This window comes from Leptonychotes weddellii, chromosome 8 (assembly GCF_054177405.1).
Source record: "Leptonychotes weddellii isolate Sample4059 chromosome 8, ASM5417740v2, whole genome shotgun sequence".
NCBI lineage: Eukaryota > Metazoa > Chordata > Mammalia > Carnivora > Phocidae > Leptonychotes > Leptonychotes weddellii.
Window position 1 is genome coordinate 81,170,724 of NC_138376.1, and position 21,850 is coordinate 81,192,573.

Below are 21,850 nucleotides of genomic sequence, written 5' to 3' on the forward strand. Positions count from 1 at the left end.
AGATGGCCTATCTCCGACTCGGTTTAGTGACCCAGCCGTAACTCACAAGTGGAGGGGCGCCAGGAAGAGTGATGAGGACAGAAACAGAAATGTAACCAATAACTGACCACTACCCCCTTTACAGGCTTGCCCCTCCATGCAGATGCTGAGAAGCCCAGTTTGTGTTCAGGGGGCACGCCTGTAAGACTGGAGTAGGGCCACGTGTTTATATGAGGAAGGAAAAGCTACCCCCCAAACCGAGAAATTCAACAAAGAAATAACCAAACTAAGAAGTTCTGAGCCTGTTGGGTAACAAGAGATCATCCACAAAAGGCAACTGTAAATTTAAGTTTTCATAGCATTCATATAATAGGGTTAATATTCTCCAGATGAAAATTCCCCCCTTTGCATGTCTTCCTTTTATTTTCCTGCTTGAATTTCAATTAGTCTCAACTAAATAAAGGCTTTTTATAGCCAACCAGAAACACTTGCAGTAATCAAAGGCTTTAAAATAAAAAAATATAGTGCTACTATGTTGTGTGCATTCAGGGGATCCTTCATAAGCACAGTAAAACCCCATAATAATGCACTCATCAAAAATACAATTTTAGATATAATGCAGAATTGGCAACTGGCTTCCATTCTGGGCCTAGCCCCTGTTTGAGAACAGTACAGGGATAAGAGTCAGGGGTAGGGGTTAAAGTTCTATGCTAGGGGTGGGGATAGGGATCTTGGGGTGGAGACCAAGGTCATGAAGGTGAAGGAAAGGCATGTAAACTTGTTTCAGAAAAAGAGATAGGTGAAGAGTGAGTCTCTGGTCTCCGTATTCTCCAAGGTAAATTTCGGAATCTGGCCAACTAACTGGGACATTTCTGGAATCACTGATGCTTTCCTGCTGCCTCTGGACTCAGAATTGTCCCAACAATATTTAAATTGGAGCCAACCACCAGGTGGCACCAAATTACAGCTTTGTCTGGCCGAATTTAGATATGGCAGTTGGACTCCCAGAATTCCTCACCAGTTAGCTCCACACTGGTTGTTTTGTTGTTAACCTTACAAAAAACAGTGACCTTACATTTCACATTACTGAATTCTTTGGCTCTCACCCAATTACAGTAGGGTTTTACTGAATTAATTTATGAGAACCAATAATCAAGGCAAGTACTCTCAGTAGACTACAGACCAAAGGAGACTAAATTAGACATTGTGCTGATTGTTTTATACACATTAGCTGATTTAGTTCCTTCAGCAATCTATGTGGTTTAGGTTGAATAAGATGAAACTACCACTTTTATGGACCAAAAATTGTCAGCCATGGACATCTTCACATAGTTTAATCTGAAAGTTATTACTGAACCATTCCTTGGGTGTTGGGTTCTATATCTACCTCATAGCTTTAGCTTACTAACTGAATTATTCAAAAATTTCAATATATTTATTTTATGTGCTTGATTTATCAATTTCTGAAAGATGTGGCTAAAATCTTTTAACTATAACTTGATTTATCCATTTCTCCCAGAAATTTTTTAAAGATGTTTCTTTGTATATTTTGATGTTGTATTGTTAGGTGCATACATGTTTTTGATGGTTAGAGCTTCTTGCTCTATTCCTTTAATCAGCATATAATGTCCTTCTTTGTCCCTTATATTTTTTTGCTCTATATTCTATATTGTCAGCTATTAAGATTCTTCCCTTTTTCTTTTGGTTCATAATTTTTTTCCATCTTTTATTTTTAAACTTTTTGTGCCTTTTAAGTTTCTCTTTTAGACAACTTATTATTGGATCTTACTTTTTAACCCAATCAGAGTGGGTTTTTTTTTTAAGATTTATTTTTTTATTTGAGAGAGAAGGAGAAAAAGAGAGCATGCAAGCACAAGTGGGGGAGGGGAAAAGGGCAGAGGGAGAGGGAGAAAGAATCCCCAAGCAGACTCCCTGCTGAGTGTGGAGCCTGACATGGGGCTCAATCCCAGGACCCTGAAATCACAGCCTGAGCCAAAATCAAGAGCTGCAGGCCTAACTGACTGAGCCACCCAGGCGCCCCCAGAGTCTGGTTTTTAATTAGTCAATCTAATATTTAAACAATTTTTAATTCTAGCATAGTTAACATACAGTGTTTGGTCAATTTAATTAATGTATATTTATTATAATTAATTCCAATATAAGTACTTATTTCTGCATTTTATTTTACATTTTTCATTTACTACACATCTTATACTTCTTTTCCCCTTTCTGTATTTTTTTTTTTTAGATGGGGGGGAGAGGCAGAGAGAGGGCAAGAGAGAGAAAATCTTTTTTTTTTTTTTTTAAAGATTTTATTTATTTATCTGAGACAGAGAGAATGAGAGAGACAGAGAGCACATGAGAGGGGGGAGGGTCAGAAGGAGAAGCAGACTCCCCGCTGAGCAGGGAGCCCGATGCGGGACTCGATCCCGGGACTTCAGGATCATGACCTGAGCCGAAGGCAGTCGCTTAACCAACTGAGCCACCCAGGCGCCCCGAGAGAGAGAAAATCTTAAGCAGCCTCCATGCCCAGCACAGAGTCCAATATGGGGCTTGATCTCACAACCCTGAGATCATGACCTGAGCTGAAATTAAGGGTTGGATGCTTAACCGACTGAGCCACCCAGGTGTCCCTCTTTCTGTATTTTTTAAAATCAAGGTATAAATAACTTCAATATTATTAGTTTCAGGTGTATAACATAATGATTAGATTTTTCTTTTTAAAGATTTTAGTTTTAAGTGACCTCTACAGTCAACGTGGGGCTTGCACTCACAACCCTGAGGTCAAGAGTTGCATGCTCGGGGCACCTGGGTGGCTCAGTCATTAAGTGTCTGCCTTGGGCTCAGGTCATGATCCCGGGGTCCTGGGATTGAGACCCACATCGGGCTCCTTGCTCAGCGGCGAGTCTGCTTCTCCCTCTCACTCCCCCTGCTTGTGTTCCTCTCTCGCTATGTCTCTGTCAAATAAATAAATAAAATCTTAAAAAAAAAAAAAAGTTGCATGCTCTTCCAACTGAGCCAGCTGGGCACCCTGTGATTACCTTGAACAATGTTGGGGTTAGGAGCACTACCCACCACAGTTGAAAATCCACGTATAGGGTGCCTGGGTGGCTCAGATGGTTAAGCGTCTGCCTTCGGCTCAGGTCATGATCCCAGGGTCCTGGGATCAAGTCCCGCATCGGGCTCCCTGCTCCTTGGGAGCCTGCTTCTCTCTCTCTCTCTCTCTGTCTCTCATGAATAAGTAAATAAAAATCTAAAAAAAAAAAAAAAAGAAAATCCACGTATAACTTTTGACTCCCCAAAACTTAACTATTAATAGCCTACTGTTGACTGGAAGCCTTACTGAAGAACATAAACAATTGAGTAACACATCTTTTGTATGTATTATATACTGTATTCTTTTTTTTTTTTCTTAAGATTTTATTTATTTGACAGAGAGAGACACAGCGAGAGAGGGAACACAAGCAGGGCGAGTGGGAGAGGGAGAAGCAGGCTTCCCGCCGATGCGGGGCTCGATCCCAGGACCCTTGGATCATGACCTGAGCCGAAGGTAGAGCTTAACGACTGAGCCACCCAGGCGCCCCTATATACTGTATTCTTACAATAAAGTAAGCTAGAGAAAAGAAAATCATAATGAAAATACATTACCAGGACTGTATTTTTGGGAAAAATCTGCATATAAATGGACCCACACGGTTCAAAGCTGCATTGTTCAAGGGACAACTGTATTACGAGATGATCACCACAGTAAGTTTAGTTAACATCCTTTACCACACAGAGCTACAGAGTTTTTTTTTCTTGTGATGAGAACTTCTAAGCTTTACTCTTTTAGCAATTTCCAAATATGCAATACAATATTATTCACCATAGTTACCATGCTGTACATTACATCCCTATGACATATTTGTTTTATAACTGGAGGTTTATACATTTTGCCCTCTTCACCCATCCTCCACCTGCTGTCCCACCCACCACCCTCCCCCTCCCCCCAGCAAACAGCAATCTATTTCCTGTATCTAAGAGTTCAGGTTTTTGGTTTGTTTGTTTTTAAGATTCCACACATGAGAGAGGTCATGCAGTATTTGTTTTTCTCCATAGATTTTTATTTTTCTGGCTTAAATGTTGAGCATTTCAATCTGCCTGGAATCTGGCTTACTTCAAAGCTCGTGCTCTCTTTGTTGCACCACAGCAAGAATTAGAATATCAATGGAACCTTAGAAATTTGTCATCTACCCCCACTGGATCCAAAACTGGAATGTATGTGAGAATTACTTGGAAGCTTTTGAGAAATGTTATTCCTGCACCTCACCTTCAGAGATTCTGGCTCAGTACATCTGGGTAAAGCCCTGATACTAACACAAGCCCCTAATTTTGATGCAGGTGGTTCACATACCACATTGTGGGAATATTGTTACCATCTAGCCCCATAACTTCCCAAATGATAAGCTTTATGCTTATCTTTGTACTTTAAGTGTTGCTTTTTGAAGATACACCCCTGGGGGAAGGGGAAGATGCACCCCTGTAAAATAAGACTGTTTGGGAAAACACAAATTTGGAAACAAAACGGAAAGAAGAGCCTCTGTCACACAGTCAGTTTCTTGGTCTGAACAGCGACGGTTGCAGGTCATCAAAGTGATGGGTCCAATTATGTTAAAATGTCCATTACAAGCTCGGGGTACTTTCATTTTGCACTCTTTAATTTTCCTTTTTCTGATTAATTCAATACAACTTCTAAGCAATAAAAAAATGTAAAAATGTAGTATTAGATCATTTTCTACTTCCTGTACTCAGTTTTATAAGCTGATGTTAAACATAATAGAGCAAGCAACTATATGTAATTGTAGAAATTACTGCTAGGAATTTGCATATGAAATACACACCTTTTACTGCCTCTAGTTGGCATTGTTAACTAGGTTATAAATAGTACAGCTGACACGCTGCAAACAGAAAGCGCTTTTTGATGGGCACATGCTATGAATGGAAGAAGTGTTCAAACACAATGTTTAAGTTGGAAAGCTTTCATTAGAACTAGCCAAGGGGGAAAATGGTTTATTTCCTAATCATAGTCTTGCTTAAGAATCCAATCATATAGAAAGATTTATGGTAAAGCTTTCTAAAAACAGATATTTATGCTACTATTTGGGTAAACAAGTGTTACATCCAGTCTATAAACATATTTTAATAGCGTTGATGGGCACTTTTAAGAAAATTGAGCTGTTCCCTTTGGATTAAGTAATCTCTTAGTGTGTATATATGGAGAGGCAAAGGAAGTAATAGGACTAAGATACAAGATTGGAGAGTGCATTTATACCACCCTTGAAGATAAAGCTCACAATAGGGCATTTTGCTGAAATCATCTACTAGAATTTGAAATTCTAAAAACTATTTGAAAAGCTTTAACTGTTGAGACAGAACAAAAAGATGCCATTCATTTTGACTGACCATAAAAACGAAATTAATAGGACAGTATTTTTGCTGATGTTTTATATTCCTTAAGGATAAAAACTCAACAGTTACTCTGAGGGCTCTTTCAATCCTTACAAAGTGTAGGTAGGAAGACTAGTGATGACTTTTGTAAATGACAAATCTAACATTTGCAGACATTATATTTTTATGGACTGTAATAATTTGGTTTTTCAAAAGTTTTGTTTTGTTATGGCTGTAAAGCAGCTATGACAGAATTTTGATGTTAACTACTCATCCAGATGACAGGAAAGGTGAGGGGGCTAGGGACAAAATTTTCTTCCTACACATTTGTTTTTAGGCATCTATATTTGCCTTAGTGCCTTGATACCATGGTGATAGCTTAGCAACAGCTAGATACAAATTAGTCTGTCATGCCAGCTTCTGATCATAAAAAGTTGGTAGGTAGAGTACTGGGAAGAAAAATATAAATGTTTAGGTGTTTAATAGTTCAGTCAAAAAGAGCTTTGTTCTCTCTACTACACGTTCTTGTCTATCTCTTCATTATATATATAAAGAGATGAGAATCTCAAAAAAAAAAAAAATCCCATACAAACCCCAGTGTTACAACTGATAAGGCAAAATTTAAACCTTCCTTTTTTTTTTTTTAAAAATAGAGGGGTCACAGTCCCTCTTTCCTTCTCTCTCTTCTTAAGTTTTATTTATTTATTTTTAAAGATTTTATTTATTTACTTGAGAGAGCAATAGATCGGGAGCACAGAGAGAGAGGGAGAGGCAGACTCCCTGCTGACCAGGGAGTCCGACGTGGGGCTTGATCCCAGGACCCTGGGATTATGACCTGAGCCTAAGGCAGATGCTTAACCAACTGAGCCACCCAGGTGACCCCTCTTTAAAAAAAAAAAAAAAAAGATTTTATTTATTCATTTTACAGAGAGAGGGAGAACACGAGAGAACACAAGCATGGGGAGCAGCAGAGGGAGAGGGAGAAGCAGGTTTCCCACTGAGCAGGGAGCCCTGGGGTTCAGCTCAATCCCAGGACCCTGGGATCATGACGTGAGCCAAAGTCAGATGCTCAACCAACTAAGCCACCCAGCTGCCCCTAAACCCTTCTTAAATAGGGAACAAAAGAACACATTTCAGCCTTTCTTAAACAGGAACTAATGACGACAGTAGTGTATGTAAAGTGTTTTGCAAAGACATCTCAAAAGGATTTTTTCATACTAACAGACATCCAATTTCTTTCTGTTGATGGCTATTAGGAGGACAAAGCTACATAAAATATAAGTACCTGGGGGCCAGAAGACTTGGATGACCCGATAGATAACTGCCATTTTTATTTATTTATTTAATTTTTATTTTAAAAAAATATTTATTTGAGAGACAGCACAAGCGGGGTAAGGAGCAGAGGGAGAAGCAGACTCTTCACTGGGCAGGGAGCCCAATGCGGGGCTTGATTTGGGCCCGGGATCATGACCTGAGCTGAAGGCAGATACTTAACTGACTGAGCCACCCAGGTGCCCTGATTTTTAAAGTCATTTTTAAAGTCAACATACCACATGATGTCTTTCATTGTCTTTATCATGAGAGTGTATATAGGTAAAGCAGAGAAAATAAAATCATCTGAAAGAAAGAACGTAACACTTGGAAAGCCAAGAGTAAAGAAAATCACCTTGATTTTGGAGGCTATAGATTTTATTTCAAATACTCCCAAATGGTAAACTATGAAGCAAATAGTTGTTAGGTAGGGTTTTTTTTTGTTTTTTTGTTTTTAAAGATTTTATTTACTCATTTGAGACACAGAGATACAGAGAGAGAGAGAGCATGAGCAGTGGGAGAGGCAGAGGGAGAGGGAGAAGCAGACTCCCGGCTGAGCCAGGAGCCCGATGTGGGGCTCGATCCCAGGACCCTGGGATCATGACCTGAGCTGAAGGCAGACGCTTAACCATCTGAGCCACCCAGGCGCCCAGTTGTTAGGTAGTTGAACGGAGATGGCAAATGGACTTCAACTTGTGCGCTGGTTCTGATATTTTAAGTGTGGCTGCCTGCTGTGCTGTGTTAAGGATCCTGACGTTCTGTAGGAAAAGGGCTGTGAATAATGAGTACCTATCAGGGTGAGAGGGAGACTAGAGGGTAAAAGACTCACTAAGTGGAATGTGGGATGTGGAAGGGAAGGAGGGTGAGCCCAAAACACACAATACAAACTCTACATTTATTTTAAGTCTTACATTTTATTTTATTTATGTGTTTAAAGTAAGCTCTATGCCCAACTTGGGGCTTGAACTCATGACCCTGAGATCAAGAGCTGTATGTTCTACCAACTGAGCTGGCCAGGCGCCCCTTAAGTCTTACATTTTATATTAAAATAAATGCAAAGCTTACATTTAATTCCATTATATATATTTGATATGCCATAAAACTTTAAAAAATCATTTGTAGTTAAATTACCTAACTTTAACTTTGTGGGGAAAAAATATGTTCTTAGATAATGTGTATGTTCATTCTGTGGCTTCCCACAGCACCTGCAGCCTGCCGAGTATCCTTGAGAGTCTCTGCACCCCATTTAGTGAAGCCCACACCTAGAAGATTGAGAGAAATAGAAATGTTCAAATTTGTGCATGATAATGTAAGATTCAGAGAAGGTAAGTAACCTGCTTGTCAATGGCAGAGCTGGGATCTGAAGACTCTAAAGGCCAATTTCTTAACAAAGATTCTATTTATCTTCCTCCAAAGATAAGTACTAGGTAGGATTCCCTGGGATTCAGCGTTTGGTACTAAATTACTGATTTGGAAAAAAAACAAAAAAAAGACTTTGGAGGCCACAGAAGAGCATACAGTAACTAGTAAGTGGCAATTTCACTATTGCTTTAAAAAGGAGGGGTGCCTGGGTGGCTCAGTCGATTAAGCGTCTGCCTTCAGCTCAGGTCATGATCCCAGGGTCCTGGGATCAAGCCCAGGCATCAGACTCCCTGCTCAGCGGGAAGCCTGCTTCTCCCTCTCCCGCTCCCCCTGCTCGTGTTCCCTCTCTCGCTGTATCTCTGTCAAATAAATAAATAAAATATCTTAAAAAAATAAAAAAGAAAAGCATGGTTTCTGTTTGGGGTAATGGAAAAGTTGTGGAACTAGATAGTGGTGATGGTTGCACAACAGTGTGAATATAATTAAAGTCACTTAATTGTACACTTAAAATGACTAGAATGGTACGTGTTATGCCATATATATACACACACACATATATATAAAACCACAATTAAAAACAAGGAAAAGACTCATGTATTGGAAGATTAATATTGCTATGATGGCAATTATCCAAAATTGTATCTATATATTCAATACAATACCTATCAAAATCCCAGCAGGCTCTTTTGTAGAAATTGACAAGCTGCTCCTAAAATTTTTTATGGAAATGCCAGAGTGGCCAAAACAACTTTGAAAAAGAATTACAAGTGTAAATGGGGAAATCTGAGTAAGACTGATGGACTGTAACAATGTCATTATCTTAGCTCTGGTACCGTATTACAGTTTTATAAGATGTTACCATTAGAAACTATAAAGGGTACATGGACTCTGTGTTATTTCTTATAATTACTTCTGAATCTACAATTATTTTAATTTAAAAAGTTTAATGAGGGGCACCTGCATGGCTCAATCTGGTAGGCAGCGACTCTTGATTTTGGCTCAGGTCATGATCTCAGGGTCATGAGATCAATCCCATGTCGGGCTCTGTGCGCAGCAAGGAATCTGCTTCAGATTCTCTCTCTCCCTCTGCCCCTTCCCCCGCTTGCATGCTGTCTCTCTAAATAAAATCTTTTAAAAAAAAGCTTAATAAAAAAAAGTTGGAGGACTTACACATCCCAATTTATTTTATTTATTTAAAGATTTTATTTATTTGACAGAGAGACACAGCCAGAGAGGGAACACAAGCAGGGCGAGTGCAAGAGGGAGAAGCAGGCTTCCCATGGAGCGGGGAGCCAGCCCGACGTGGGGCTCAATCCCAGGACCCTGGGATCATGACCTGAGCCGAAGGCAGACGCTTAACGACTGAGCCATCCAGGCGCCCCCACTTCCCAATTTTAAAACAATATAAAGCTATAGTAATCAAGACAGTGTGATACTGCCTTAAGGAAAGACACAGAGATCAATGGAACAGAATTGAGAGTCCAGAAACAAATCCTTATATTTATGGTCAATTGATTTTCTACAAAGTTGCTAAGGCAATTCAAAGGGGGAAAGAATAGTCTTTTCAACAAAAGGTTTCTCTAGAACAAATGGATATCCACATACAAAAAAATTTAATTTAATTCAGTGGTTTTTAATGGGGGCAATTTGGGCTTCCCAAAGGGAGAGTACATTTGGCAATGCCTGGAGACAATTTTGGTCGTCACAACGGGGGGCGGGGGCTTTTTGACATTTACTGGGTAGAAGCCAGAGATGCAGCTAAATATCCAACAAGGCACAGGGCAGGCCCCCACAACAAATGATCCAGTCCATTGTGTCAACAGTGCTGAGGATGAGAAACCCTGATTTACCTCACACCATACACAAAAATGAACTGAAAATTAATCATAGACCTAAGCTTAAGAGCTAAAACTATAAAACTTTTAGAAAAGAGCACTGGAAACAATCTTTGTGATTTTGGATTACGCAATGATTCCTTAAATACGACACCAAAAGCATGATCTATAAAAAAAAAGTTGATAAATTGGACTTATCAAAATTAAAGACTTTTGTGCTTCAAAAGACATTATGGGGGCGCCTGGGTGGCTCAATCAGTTATGCATCTGCCTTCGGCTCAGGTCATGATCCCGGGGTCCTGGGACCGAGCCCTGCATTGGGTTCTCTGCTCAGTAGAGAGTCTGCTTCTCCTTCTCCCCATCCCCCCATTCATGCTTGCTCCTGAAATAAGTAAAATTAAAAAACAAAAAACCACCATTATGAACATGAAATCAAGTCACACACTGGGAGTAAATATTTGCACAGGATATATTTGATAAAGAACTTGTATCCAGAATATATCAAGAATGTTTATAACTTGGGTCACCTGGGTGGCTCAGTCGTTTGAGTGTCTGACTCTTCATTTTTGCTCAGGTCATGATCTCGGGGTTGTGGGATTGAGCCCCACATTGGGCTCTGTGCTCAGTGGGGAGTCTGCTTGAAGATCCTCTCCCTCTACCCCTCCCTGTTTGCACATGCTCGCTCATTCTCTCTAAAATAAATAAATACTAAAAAAAATGCTTATAATTCAAAAGCAAGACAATAACCCAATTAAGAAATGGGCAAAATGTTTGAACAGACATTTCACCAAAGAAATCTAAACAGCTAATAGGCTCATGAGAGGATGCTTAACATCAATAATCATTAGGGAAATGGAAATAAAAATCACAATGAGATACTATCTCATTTCTACTAGAATAGCTAGAATAAAAATGAGACTACGAAGGGTTGGTAAAGATGTGAAGAAACTGGAATCTACATGCGTTGCTGGTAGAAATGTAAATGATACTACTTGGGAAATAGCTTGGCAATTTCTAAAATGTTAAACATAAATTTACCATAAATTTTACTCTTGGGAATCTAAGAGAAATGAAAACATGTCTACACAAAGACTTGTTCCTGAATATTCATAGCAGCGTTATTCATAATAGGTAAAATGTAGAAACAACCCAAATGCCATTCAACTGGTAAACAAACAAATGTGGCATAACCCGACAATGGAACACTATTTAGCAATAAAAAGGAATAATGATTAATGCTACAACATGAATAAACCTCAAAAACATTATGCTAAATGATGGAAACCAGATGTAAAAAAGTATAATTCCATTTACATAAAATGTCCAGAGAAGGCAAATCTATAACAGAGAATAGATTAGTGGCTGCCCAAGGGTTGGATTTCAAATAGGCACAAGGGATCTTTAACACTGAAATGTGGTGATGCGTTCACAACTTTGTATATTTACTAAAAATCATTTAATTGTATAATCAATCTAGGTGGATTTTATGGTATGTAAATTATACTTCAATTAAGTTGCTTTTTAAAAAGAATGCAATTAAAGCAGTTCTGATCTTCAAAAAAAGGAAGGAAAGGATAAAAGGAAAGAGAAGGATAAACAGGCAGCAATTAGAAAGTTCACAATAAATTGATCATATTCTATGTACACAAGTTTAGGTTACTATGCAATTCATGATAAAATTATGGTGGGGAAATCATCAAAATGCCTAGAAAGTGAGAAATAATGCAAATAGTAAAGTTACAACAATTAATTTAAGGAAGGAAAAGTTGCAAGTATAGCTTAATTGTTTGAGAATGATGTTTTTAGGCTTAAAAAAAAAGACCCAAATGAAACAAGACAATAACAAAACACAATAAGCTCATACTGTTACAGCATGAATGATCCGAGTCAGATAAAGATTATTTTGTTTCCCTTTGAACAAACCCAAAAGTTTCCTTCTCCCAAGTCTTCTGTAGGGGAAGGAAATTTTTTTTTCTTATTCCCTTCTAGGTTCTTTGGCTGGCCTAATCATTAAATTGGCATAAGACAGTTTAATAGGAGAAAAGCAAATTTAATTTCGTATGTACAGGAGCCCATAAAAATATAAAACTCAAATAATGACCAAAGCAAGCAGCTTTTATACCTTTTAGACAAAGAAACAATAAATTTGTGTTTTTTTTTAATTGTTTTTTTTTTAATTTTTTTAAGATTTTTATTTATTTATTTATTTATTTGAGAGAGAGAATGAGAGACAGCGCGAGAGGGAAGAGGGTCAGAGGGAGAAGCAGACTTCCTGCCGAGCAGGGAGCCTGATGCGGGACTCGATCCCGGGACTCCAGGATCATGACCTGAGCCGAAGGCAGTCGCTTAACCAACTGAGCCACCCAGGCGCCCCAAGAAACAATAAATTTGTGAAGAACTGACAAGACAAAGAGGTTTGGGCTTGGAGGTAGTTAGTGAAGAAGTAACAAAATTTGTTTATATAGCCTTCTCAGCCCTAAATTCCTGTCTCTTATGATGAGGATGTTTCTCTTCCTCCTGGTACAGGAAGGGTACCTTTTACATGGGAGATTTATGACAGGACAAAGGTGGGTCAGAGGGTCCTTCCTGCACTGGCTGTTTCTCAAGTACCTTTTTTTTTTTTTTTAAGATTTTATTTTTAAGTACTCTCTATACTCAACATGGGGCTTGAACTCACAACCCCAAGATCAAGAGTTGCATGCTCTTCTGACTGAGCCAGCCAGGTGCCCCTCAAGTACCTTTAATTCAAAATAACCAATACGCCAAAGTGGCACATTTTTGAGTGGCCTATTTTATTCCCCTTCACTTTGAAGAAGCAAAGATGGCTTCTCATCTCCTACAAGATCATTTCTCTGTGGTCTTTGCCAAGAGCAGAAGGCATGACTACTGACTGAGGCCCTTTCCTTCCCTAGATTGTGAACTTCAGTGGGAAGGAAGAAGTCATCATTTTGCAGTAATGGGAACCACCACTGAAAAAAATTAATCGTTCCAGTTGCAGAATTTTAAAGGAATTTGTTCCACAGTTTTTTGTTTTGTTTTGTTTCCACACTTTGTTTTTTTGTTTTTGTTTTTAAGATTTTATTTATTTGACAGAGAGCGCACAAGCAGAGGGAGAGAGAGGGAGAAGCAGGGTCCCTGCTGAGCAAGGAGCCTGATGTGGGACTCAATCCCAGGACCCCGGGATCAGGGCCTGAGCCGAAGGCAGACGCCAGACACCTGAACCACCCAGGTGCCCCAGGTTAGGAGGTTTCCTTATGGAGTATTTACCATATACCTATTTATATTGGAGAAACCAACCAGGAATAGAAATTCAGCTACCTTTAGAATTTACGCAACTTATTAATAATGGTTACGAAAACTGCAACATCATGGAAAAATGTTTATGATATGTGAAAACAGCAGGACCCAAAGTTGAATTTATTTTTTATTTATTTATTTATTTTTTTTTAAGATTTTATTTATTCATTTAACAGAGATAGATACAGCGAGAGCGGGAACATAAGTAGGGGGAGTGGGAGAGGGAGAAGCAGGCTTCCCGCAGAGCGAGGAGCCCGATGCGGGGCTCGATCCCAGGACCCTGGGACCATGACCTGAGCCAAAGGCAGACGCTTAATGACTGAGCCACCCAGGCGCCCCCCCCCAAGTTGAATTTATACTATAATTAGAACCATGCAAAAAAAGGATATGCATGATAGAAAAGGCTGAAAGAAATAGAAATGAAATGGTGAGATGATTATGTTAGCAAGATGAGATTGTGAATGATTAATTTTTTTCTATTTTCCAAAAAATTTTTTATTTTTTAAAAGATTTTATTCATTAATTTGACAGAGAGAGACACAGCAAGAGAGGGAACACAAGCAGGGGGAGTGGGAGAGGGAGAAGCAGGCTTCCCGCCGAGCAGGGAACCCAATGTGGGACTCGACCCCAGGACCCTGGGATCATGACCTGAGCTGAAGGCAGACGCCTAACGACTGAGCCACCCAGGCGCACCACTTAAAAAGAAATTTTTTTTTAATATGTTTAAAAAGTGAAATTTAAGCTACCCCAACAGTCAAGGCAGGGGTGAGCCCACTTGTTTGCTCACAGGATGCACAGTGATGGGTACACTGTCAGTCCTGGAAATGAGCAGATCAAGTTGAGAGAAAGCTGATGTAGCTTTTCTAGGAAGACGGTCAGCATCTCTAAAAAGAATGAAAAAGAATAAAAGCCTGAGAAACTTTCTCTTTCTACAGAAAAGAAAGAACTATGAACATTCCTCCAGCAGGGGAGGTGGAAAACTTAGCACGTCAGAGCCCCAAGGGCAGGTGGGGTGAACTAGAAAAAGAGGTGGATCCCATCAGTTCTGGCCCCTCTGGACTCTCCCCAGGTGACACTAGAAGCATGTTATCTCCTTAATGGAAAGGCAGGACCCATTCCGAAAGAATAAAACAGTTAATTTGAGATCAGGACTGAAGGTAGTTCGGAAGAGAAAGAGGCAAACGATTCTTTTGTTAGATTACTTTATGCTTTTAAAATAAAGTGCCAATAGCTTTATTATTACTAAAACACGATTAATAATAATGGAGACTATTAATAATAATGGAATGACAATTATGTCCTCACAGTTAAATGAATTAAAGAACCAGTCCAATTCATTTCTGCCCTTTTGGGCTTTAACAAAGGCATGGCATGTCTTCTCTACCGTGAGAGGCAGTCATTACAGATTATAAAGATAAATTCTGGAGTTTCTATTGGTCGGAAAGGTGATCTTAACAACAGGATTTCAAAGTGGGAAGATAAATGAAGTGGCAGGAAAGGATCTTCCTGAAATTAAGAACTCTAGGAAGGAGCTTGACAACAAGCAAGGTTCTCTTTATCAGTGATGAACTTGCTGATTAGCTAGAGTCTTAAAAAAAAAAGAAGTATCCTTTAGCTGTAATTTTGTTGATTACACATAATTCCCCCAAACCTGCTTGCCCAAAGAGGGCCATGTTACAGCACCTTCTCAGGCTTTGAAAAAAGATTATCATGGATTATTCCAACTACTTTCTGGTCATTGGAGTTCAATGTGTTGTAGATACTGGGCCTAAAAAAAGGTCTCTATCTTTTTGGAGCAATTTGTACTAATGTATATGTCTTTTATCCCAACTTGGTGTCACTCATGTCCTGGGCCATAGCAATAATACTGTCATGGGTAAGACAGAGTCTTAAACATTAGAGAATGAGACCTGGACCAGGCAAACAATGACACTGATAATTTATTTTTCGGTGTGCCTACATAACCACATTATGTGAGCAAGAAAACATGAAGAGGATTTAGTGTTACCAAGTAAAACTTACAACAAAGTTTAATGATAGTCATAAACTGGATCTTCTTTCAAAGGAATTGTGAATGGCAATCAGCTCACTATCTAATCCATATCTCATTGATACTGTCTTTTTATGCCAGGAAACAGGTGTTCTAAGTTGGGGAATCTAAAAGGAGAAAACTTAGTGGGGCAGAAAACTGCTTTTTAGTTTCTGGGGAAATAGAAGGTAAATGTTTTGAAAAGAATGTCTCCAAGGGTGCGACTAAAGAGATGTGTCAGGTATGAAGGAGGACAGTCAGAGAAGGGGGGAAGGACCTGCACAGGGGTGGGTCAAGGGTGCCAAGGGAGAGGGGCGGCTGTGTTAGCGACCTGGAATGCTGTGGGGAAGTCTGCGTGCAGGGACAGAGCTTGCCAGCTTCACAGAAAGGCCACCATCTGTCAGAAGGCCATCTCAGTGGTGTGCGGCGAGAGACTGGATAGATCTGTTCCGCAAGTATTCTTGGAGTGTCTAAAGCACTGGCGCTGGTCTAGGTAGTGGGGACTGGGAGTGGGTGACCAGTTGCAAGGGTTAAAGAGTCAGTATACTGTAAGAAGATGTGCTGGTGAAGCTGAGAAGAAAAAAAGTGGAGGTAGAAGAATATACAGCGTGAAGGGAGGAAGTTCATTTTGGGGATCGGGAGGATTGAAAACATATAGTCAGCAGAGGAGACACTGAAGACTCAGGAATGGGGGCAGGATGGAGATAGGGAGGCTATGGGCTCGAGATCTTTGAGATCTTTGAAAGGAGGAAAGAGAAGCAGAGGAGGAGAGAACAAGGCGCTACCTGGAAAGACTCTGGTGGGGAGGTGAGGAAGGAGGGCAGGCCAGGCGGTCAGGGCGGTTCCCTAGGCCTGCTTCTGCATCGGTAAAGGGAAGGATGCTTACCCCCAGAGCGTGGCTGTGGGGCTGGAACAAGAGAGCATGCACTCAGTGTGTACTCAGGGCCCTCACTATCAGAGCCTTCACACACTTGACCAAGACAAGACCGACAGGGAGGAGAGTGTGGCTGGTTTTGGGAGCCTGAAGTGAGTGAGGTTTGGAGGGGCCAAGTTGCAAGTTGGGGGGAACCAGGTGGAGGGGAGCAGCACGATGGTTAAAGAAGGAATTCTAGCAAGAAACTGGGGATGGGGGGTGATGGAGAGGGGGTGGAGGGGACATTCTGAGGCCAGAGTCTTACCTAGTCAACAGAGATGTCCCTGGCCACACACAGGTGGTAGGCCAAGAGGTGTGATTAGGCATGTCTTGGTGCCCCAAATTTCTCCCTAAATTATCTGAAATTATAAGGACATAAGAGTTAACAAACAAATATCCCTAAAGAAGGGGCGTGAAGAAAGACTCTCACCATTTAAAGCTGGAGAGTGAATTGGCCAACAGTGTTAGGTTTAACAAAAGCCTGCCGGGAGGCTGGGAAGACAGAGGTAGAGCTCATTCAACACTGAGGGCAGGACACCTGAGCCAGGGGAGGAAAGGTCCCAGAGAAAGCAGAAAGGCAGGTGCTGAAACAGAAGAGTCCAGGGTTACATGCCATACAAAAGAGAGCTAGGAATCTTGTAGGCCCTAAGCTACGAGGCAGTGTAGGAGGAAATTTGCCATTAAGCTTTTTTTTTTTTTTTTAAAGATTTTATTTATTTATTTGACAGAGAAAGACACAGCGAGAGAGGGAACACAAACAGGGAGTGGGAGAGGGAGAAGCAGACTCCCCGCCGAGCAGGGAGCCCGATGCGGGACTCGATCCCAGGACTCCAGGATCATGACCTGAGCCGAAGGCAGTCGCTTAACCAACTGAGCCACCCAGGCGCCCTGCCATTAAGTTTTATGCACTCCTTTGTAGCCTCTCTCTGGGTCTCACCTTTCCTCCTCCCTGAACCTCACAGAGCATCTTTGTTATCCAGGGTCAGAAGTGACAGTCTTTTAGAAAATAAAACAAAGCTGGAAGGGACTTCATACATTCTCTCATTTATTTAACAGATGAGGAAGTCGAGGCTCAGAGGGAAGTGACTTGCTCAAGGTCACAGAGCAAACCAGCTGCTAAAGCAGAATTTGAAGAGCCCGGGGATCCTGCCTGGTAGCACTTGACCATCTGCTTCAGAAAACCTACAGCTCGGGTAAGTTCCTGCACATTTAGAGAACAAAAAGCACAACTCCTCCTTTGTGGAAGTTAATGATTAAAACCTAGTCTGATCTAAAGCATCTAACCAGAGTTACTAATTAAGCCAATTTCTTTGAGAAAAGACCATTTCAAACAGAAAAGTGTTCTCTTAAGCTAAATCTACAGGCCTTCAAATTATAGTAGCATAAACTGTACAATTATAATATTTTAAGTATATTAAAAAATATTTCATAATACAATACCTTAACCTCTGCAGCTCACATTTGCTCTTTATCGCATGCCACATGCTGGGTCCCGATAAAATGGTTTCGTAACTTTTGGGGGAAGGAATTTAACTAAAATAACTTCACTTAGTGTTTGAGTGAACGAGGTAATAAAATCTGTTTGCTGTGTTCACTGTCTCCAGATAGGGCTGTAATTACACCACAGAAGGAAGAAAGGTAGCTGAGTCTCAATCTAGATCATTTATGTAAACTCAGCCTTCTTGTCAACGGTGTTCTCATATTGCATGCATGCAAACCACAAAAATCATCTCGTATGAGCCACACAGAGACAGTGCCTGATTGCAGGCCTGGGAGACTGCTTGTATTCTTTCTGTAATCGGATGTCTGTGGTTCAAGACCAAATTTGACAGTCTGAATTAAAAAAAAAAAAATCACCAGTTTATTCCCCAGAACAACAGTTATGTATGTGACACTCGTAAAAGTTAAAGGTATTCTCTACACCAAAATATGACAAATGAATACATTCTCCTTGAAAAAAAGCATCCTGTTTGGCTTAAAAAAAGAGTTTGGTTCTTTGAAATGTGTTTGAAAAAATATTTGGTCTTCTAGAAAGAAAAACAAGCCATTCCTACCACATTTACATTACAAGTTAACATTTGATAACATTTTAATCTCCTACTTCAAATGTTTAGCATTATTTTTTCAGCAATTTTTCCTTAAAAAAAAAAAAATCTTACAAAAACGATGAAGCACGAAGTATATTCATACTGTACCTATAGATACAGAGACATAATTGCAAGGAGACAAAGCACTTTTTTTCTTCATCATCGAAACTACCATCCGTTATGACAACTGGTCACTAGTTTTTGATTTGACAGTCCTTGCTGGCTGGCACTGATCGCGTTTCTCTTGACACCTGCCGCTTCCAGCTTGCTCTGCCCTCTCTAGAAGGAAAACCACAGGCCACCGCCCTGGCGCCATCCCTGGCTCAGTCCAATCAATAAGGACTTATTTCCTGTCCATTTGCTGAGGTCACAGCAGCGAATCTCATTAATTATTTCTGCTACTGGACTCAAGTGTGCTGCTGGCATGACAAGTGAAAACTGCTTGACCTTTTTTTCTTCTAATTTTGTTTGTAGCAGTTCCAAAAAGAAGACAGGATTCATTTAGCAACGTGATAAAAGGAAGGAAAGAATGGATTATGTTTTTAAAGTCATTAACACATTGAGATAGTCCATCATGAAAGCCCTCCCGATCACCTCATTCCCCAGTTTTTGTTTTGTTTTTTTTTCAGCTAACCAACAACAGTGTCTTTTTAATTTGGTGTCACGAAAATCTGGTCACAGCAAACACAATGTTTTCTAAAGCAGATCTGGCCTCCGAGGGAGGAAAGCTCTCCAGGGCCTCCAGCGCCTTGTTTCCATGGTAACGACACAGGTCAATAGCTGAAGTCACACCTTTGCCAGCTTTGATTGTTTCTCGCAACTGTTGAGAAACAAATGCACAATAAAAGTCAGTTTTTCAGGTACCACAATTAAACTGGGGAGGGGAGGTGGAAAACAAAGCAGGGGAGACACAGTATGGATTCGGTGTTTCTGCCGTGTTCTTTTGAGGTAAAGAGGACACCGGTCCCCAATGATTTTGAGGCACTACCTTTCCCGAGGGCTGCTAGGAGTCTGTGCTCCCGAGCAGCACAACAGGCTCCAATCAGCCTAATTACACCTCCTCCCCACCCCCACCCCATGCTAGCCTGAAATGTGCCCTGCTGGGGGCTGGCGCTCATGAAGGCAGAGGGCATTTACATCTCTGGCATTTTGAATTCAGCAGCCTGATATTCTTGCGTGAGGAAGGCTTCATTAACATCCTACTTAGTAACTTTTTTTTTTTTTAATGCTGTATGCTGACACAATAGTCTGTATGAAAATTCAACAAAGACACCTTGTTGAGATCTCTGAATGCTACTTTTTTTTTTTTAAGATTTTACTTACTCATTTGAGACAGAGAGAGAGAGCATGAGCAGGAGGAGAGGCAGAGGGAGAGGGGAAGCAGGCTCCCTGCTGAGCCAGGAGCCCGATGCGGGGCTCGATGTGGGGCTCGATCCCAGGACCCCGGGATCACAACCCAAACCGAAGAGACACCTAACCATCTGAGCCACCCAGGCGCCCCTGAGCGCTACATTTTAAAACTAAGAGCTTTCATTTGACTGGAATGAACCAAAACACACCTTGGTAAAGAATAAAGTAGGGGCGCCTGGGTGGCTCAGTCGTTGTGTCTGCCTTCGGCTCAGGTCATGGTCCCAGGTCATGGTCCCAGGGTCCTGGGATCGAGCCCCGCATCGGGCTCCCTGCTCCGCGGGGAGCCTGCTTCTCCCTCTCCCGCTCCCCCTGCTTGTGTTCCCTCTCTCTCTGTGTCTCTCTCGGTCAAATAAATAAATAAAATCTTAAAAAAAAAAAAAAAGTAAACTCTTGCCAACAGCTGGAGTTTATTTCTAATCCTTCTTTTTGATGACAGGGAAGGACCAGTAATAGGGTCACACTTCAGAGCTGGAAGAGATTGATAATGATTTGGTCAGTCCACTTCCGCTTCCCCCAACTCCATCTTCTCTTGCTCAGTGAATACCTCTGCCTAACTCCCTAAATCAGAAACCTGGGGGTCCTCCTTCATGCTTCCTTTCCAGTCAGGCGCCATGGCCGCAACAGTGCTGCTCATCCTGACTGAACTTTCTGGCCCCCAGAGACTGGGTGGGGCCAAGGGGCAAGTTCTAGTCCTTGAGTTGTGAATGATGCAAGTCACTTCTGGGCAGCAGCACTTAAACCATCCACATGAGTCCCTCCAAAGCTTTCCCCCTGGCGTATGGCCCAGCCACATCAGAAAAGCTCCTCATGCTGGATTCCTGAGTGACCACACTGAGCGCCACAGTGCCTCTCTGACCTGCATGGGACATGGAGCCCGGGCAAGGAACACAGCTTTGTTGTCTGAGGCCACAGAGATTGTGAGGTTGTCTGTATCCATCTTGACTGACAGAGTCAGTAAGTCCTAGCCATTCTATCTCTTTTAGCGCTCTCAAATTTATTCTCCGCTCTTCATTCTCACTGCCACTACCTAAGTTCAGGCTGCTATCATCCCTTGCCTGGGTTGTTTTATGCAACCACCTCCTAAAGAGTCTTCCCACCACCACTTCTTTGCCCTGGACTCCATCTGTCATGCTGCCAAGGAGATCTTTATAAGATGCAAATGTGATCTTGTTTAAAACCCTTCACTATTTTCCAATAGCCTTCAGAAGAAAAGAGTCCAAGCTCTCTCATGAGGCATGGAAGTCCTTTCCTGATCTAGCTCTTGCCCAGCCTGTTTTTCCCCGTTCCCCCATCATCATTATTTAGGGAAACTGCTTGCAGCAATCATCTCCCCTGAGACTGTTCCCGTATCTTCCCACTTCCTTCAAACTTCCCAAATTCCACTTGAGTGGAATACGCTCAGCTAGGATGAGAGCCCTAAGGAGCTGGGTGCCCCTCTTCCTTGGGGCTCCCCAAGTACCCTGTGCACATCTGGAGTACAGCATTATTATACAGTGTTGTACTTCAATGTTCCATTCCCGTATCTATCCCTTCATTAGACTTTAAGGTACCGCAAAGTGCACGTAACATAAAGGAATAAAAGAAACAACCCACTTTATTCCTCTAATTATACAGAGAAGAAAACAGAGGCCCAGAGAAGTTCAGCGGCTCACCCAAGATCACAGGTGAATAGTGGCAGAGTTGTGGTCAGAAGCCAGGGTTTGCAATGCCCAGTCCAGCAGTACTGAATACTATACTCTGCCAGAAATCTTACCGCCCCACTGGTAGGTATTTCCACATACTGCATGTGAACTTCAGGACTATTTCAGCCTAGGATTTCCTGGTCTCTTGCCAGTTACTGAATGCATGAAGGCACTAAAATGGGGGAGGGAGGAAGAGATCACATGCTATTTCCATTATCTTTAATTACCCCAAACCTAAATTAGACAGGCCAACATTCTGTATTCTAGACTTTTAGGTTGGTACCTGCAGGCGTGTGCATAATAGGTGCAACACTGGATTTCAATCTGCAAATATTAACTGAACACTTATTATGTGAAAGGAGTACAATGATCCTTCTCTGCTTCATGGATCGGGAACTAATTAAGGGTATACTGTAAAAAGCAGCAAAACCAAGCTACAAATATAGGACTATAAATGATCAAAGAAATGAGAGATCAACTGTAATTAGAAGAGATTCAAGAAGACCTTACAGAGTAGG

The 21,850-nt window shown here is 41.1% G+C and overlaps 1 protein-coding gene across 5 annotated transcripts in view; it reads right to left on the minus strand.

Annotated features, from left to right (window-relative positions):
• Positions 1-21,850, minus strand: part of PDSS2 (decaprenyl diphosphate synthase subunit 2) — a 269,730-nt gene that overhangs the window by 12,725 nt on the left and 235,155 nt on the right. For 2 of the 5 annotated variants that reach the window (XM_081828743.1, XM_081828738.1), the window contains one exon: positions 17,172-19,060. The exons of 2 other annotated variants lie outside the window; for them this stretch is intronic. In XM_081828743.1, the coding sequence (XP_081684869.1) occupies positions 18,902-19,060 (159 nt within the window). In that variant the 3' untranslated portion in view covers positions 17,172-18,901. Of the gene's footprint in view, positions 1-3,953; positions 7,980-17,171; positions 19,061-21,850 lie in introns of those variants that run through there. One more of the 5 variants, XM_081828739.1, reaches the window with a different exon arrangement.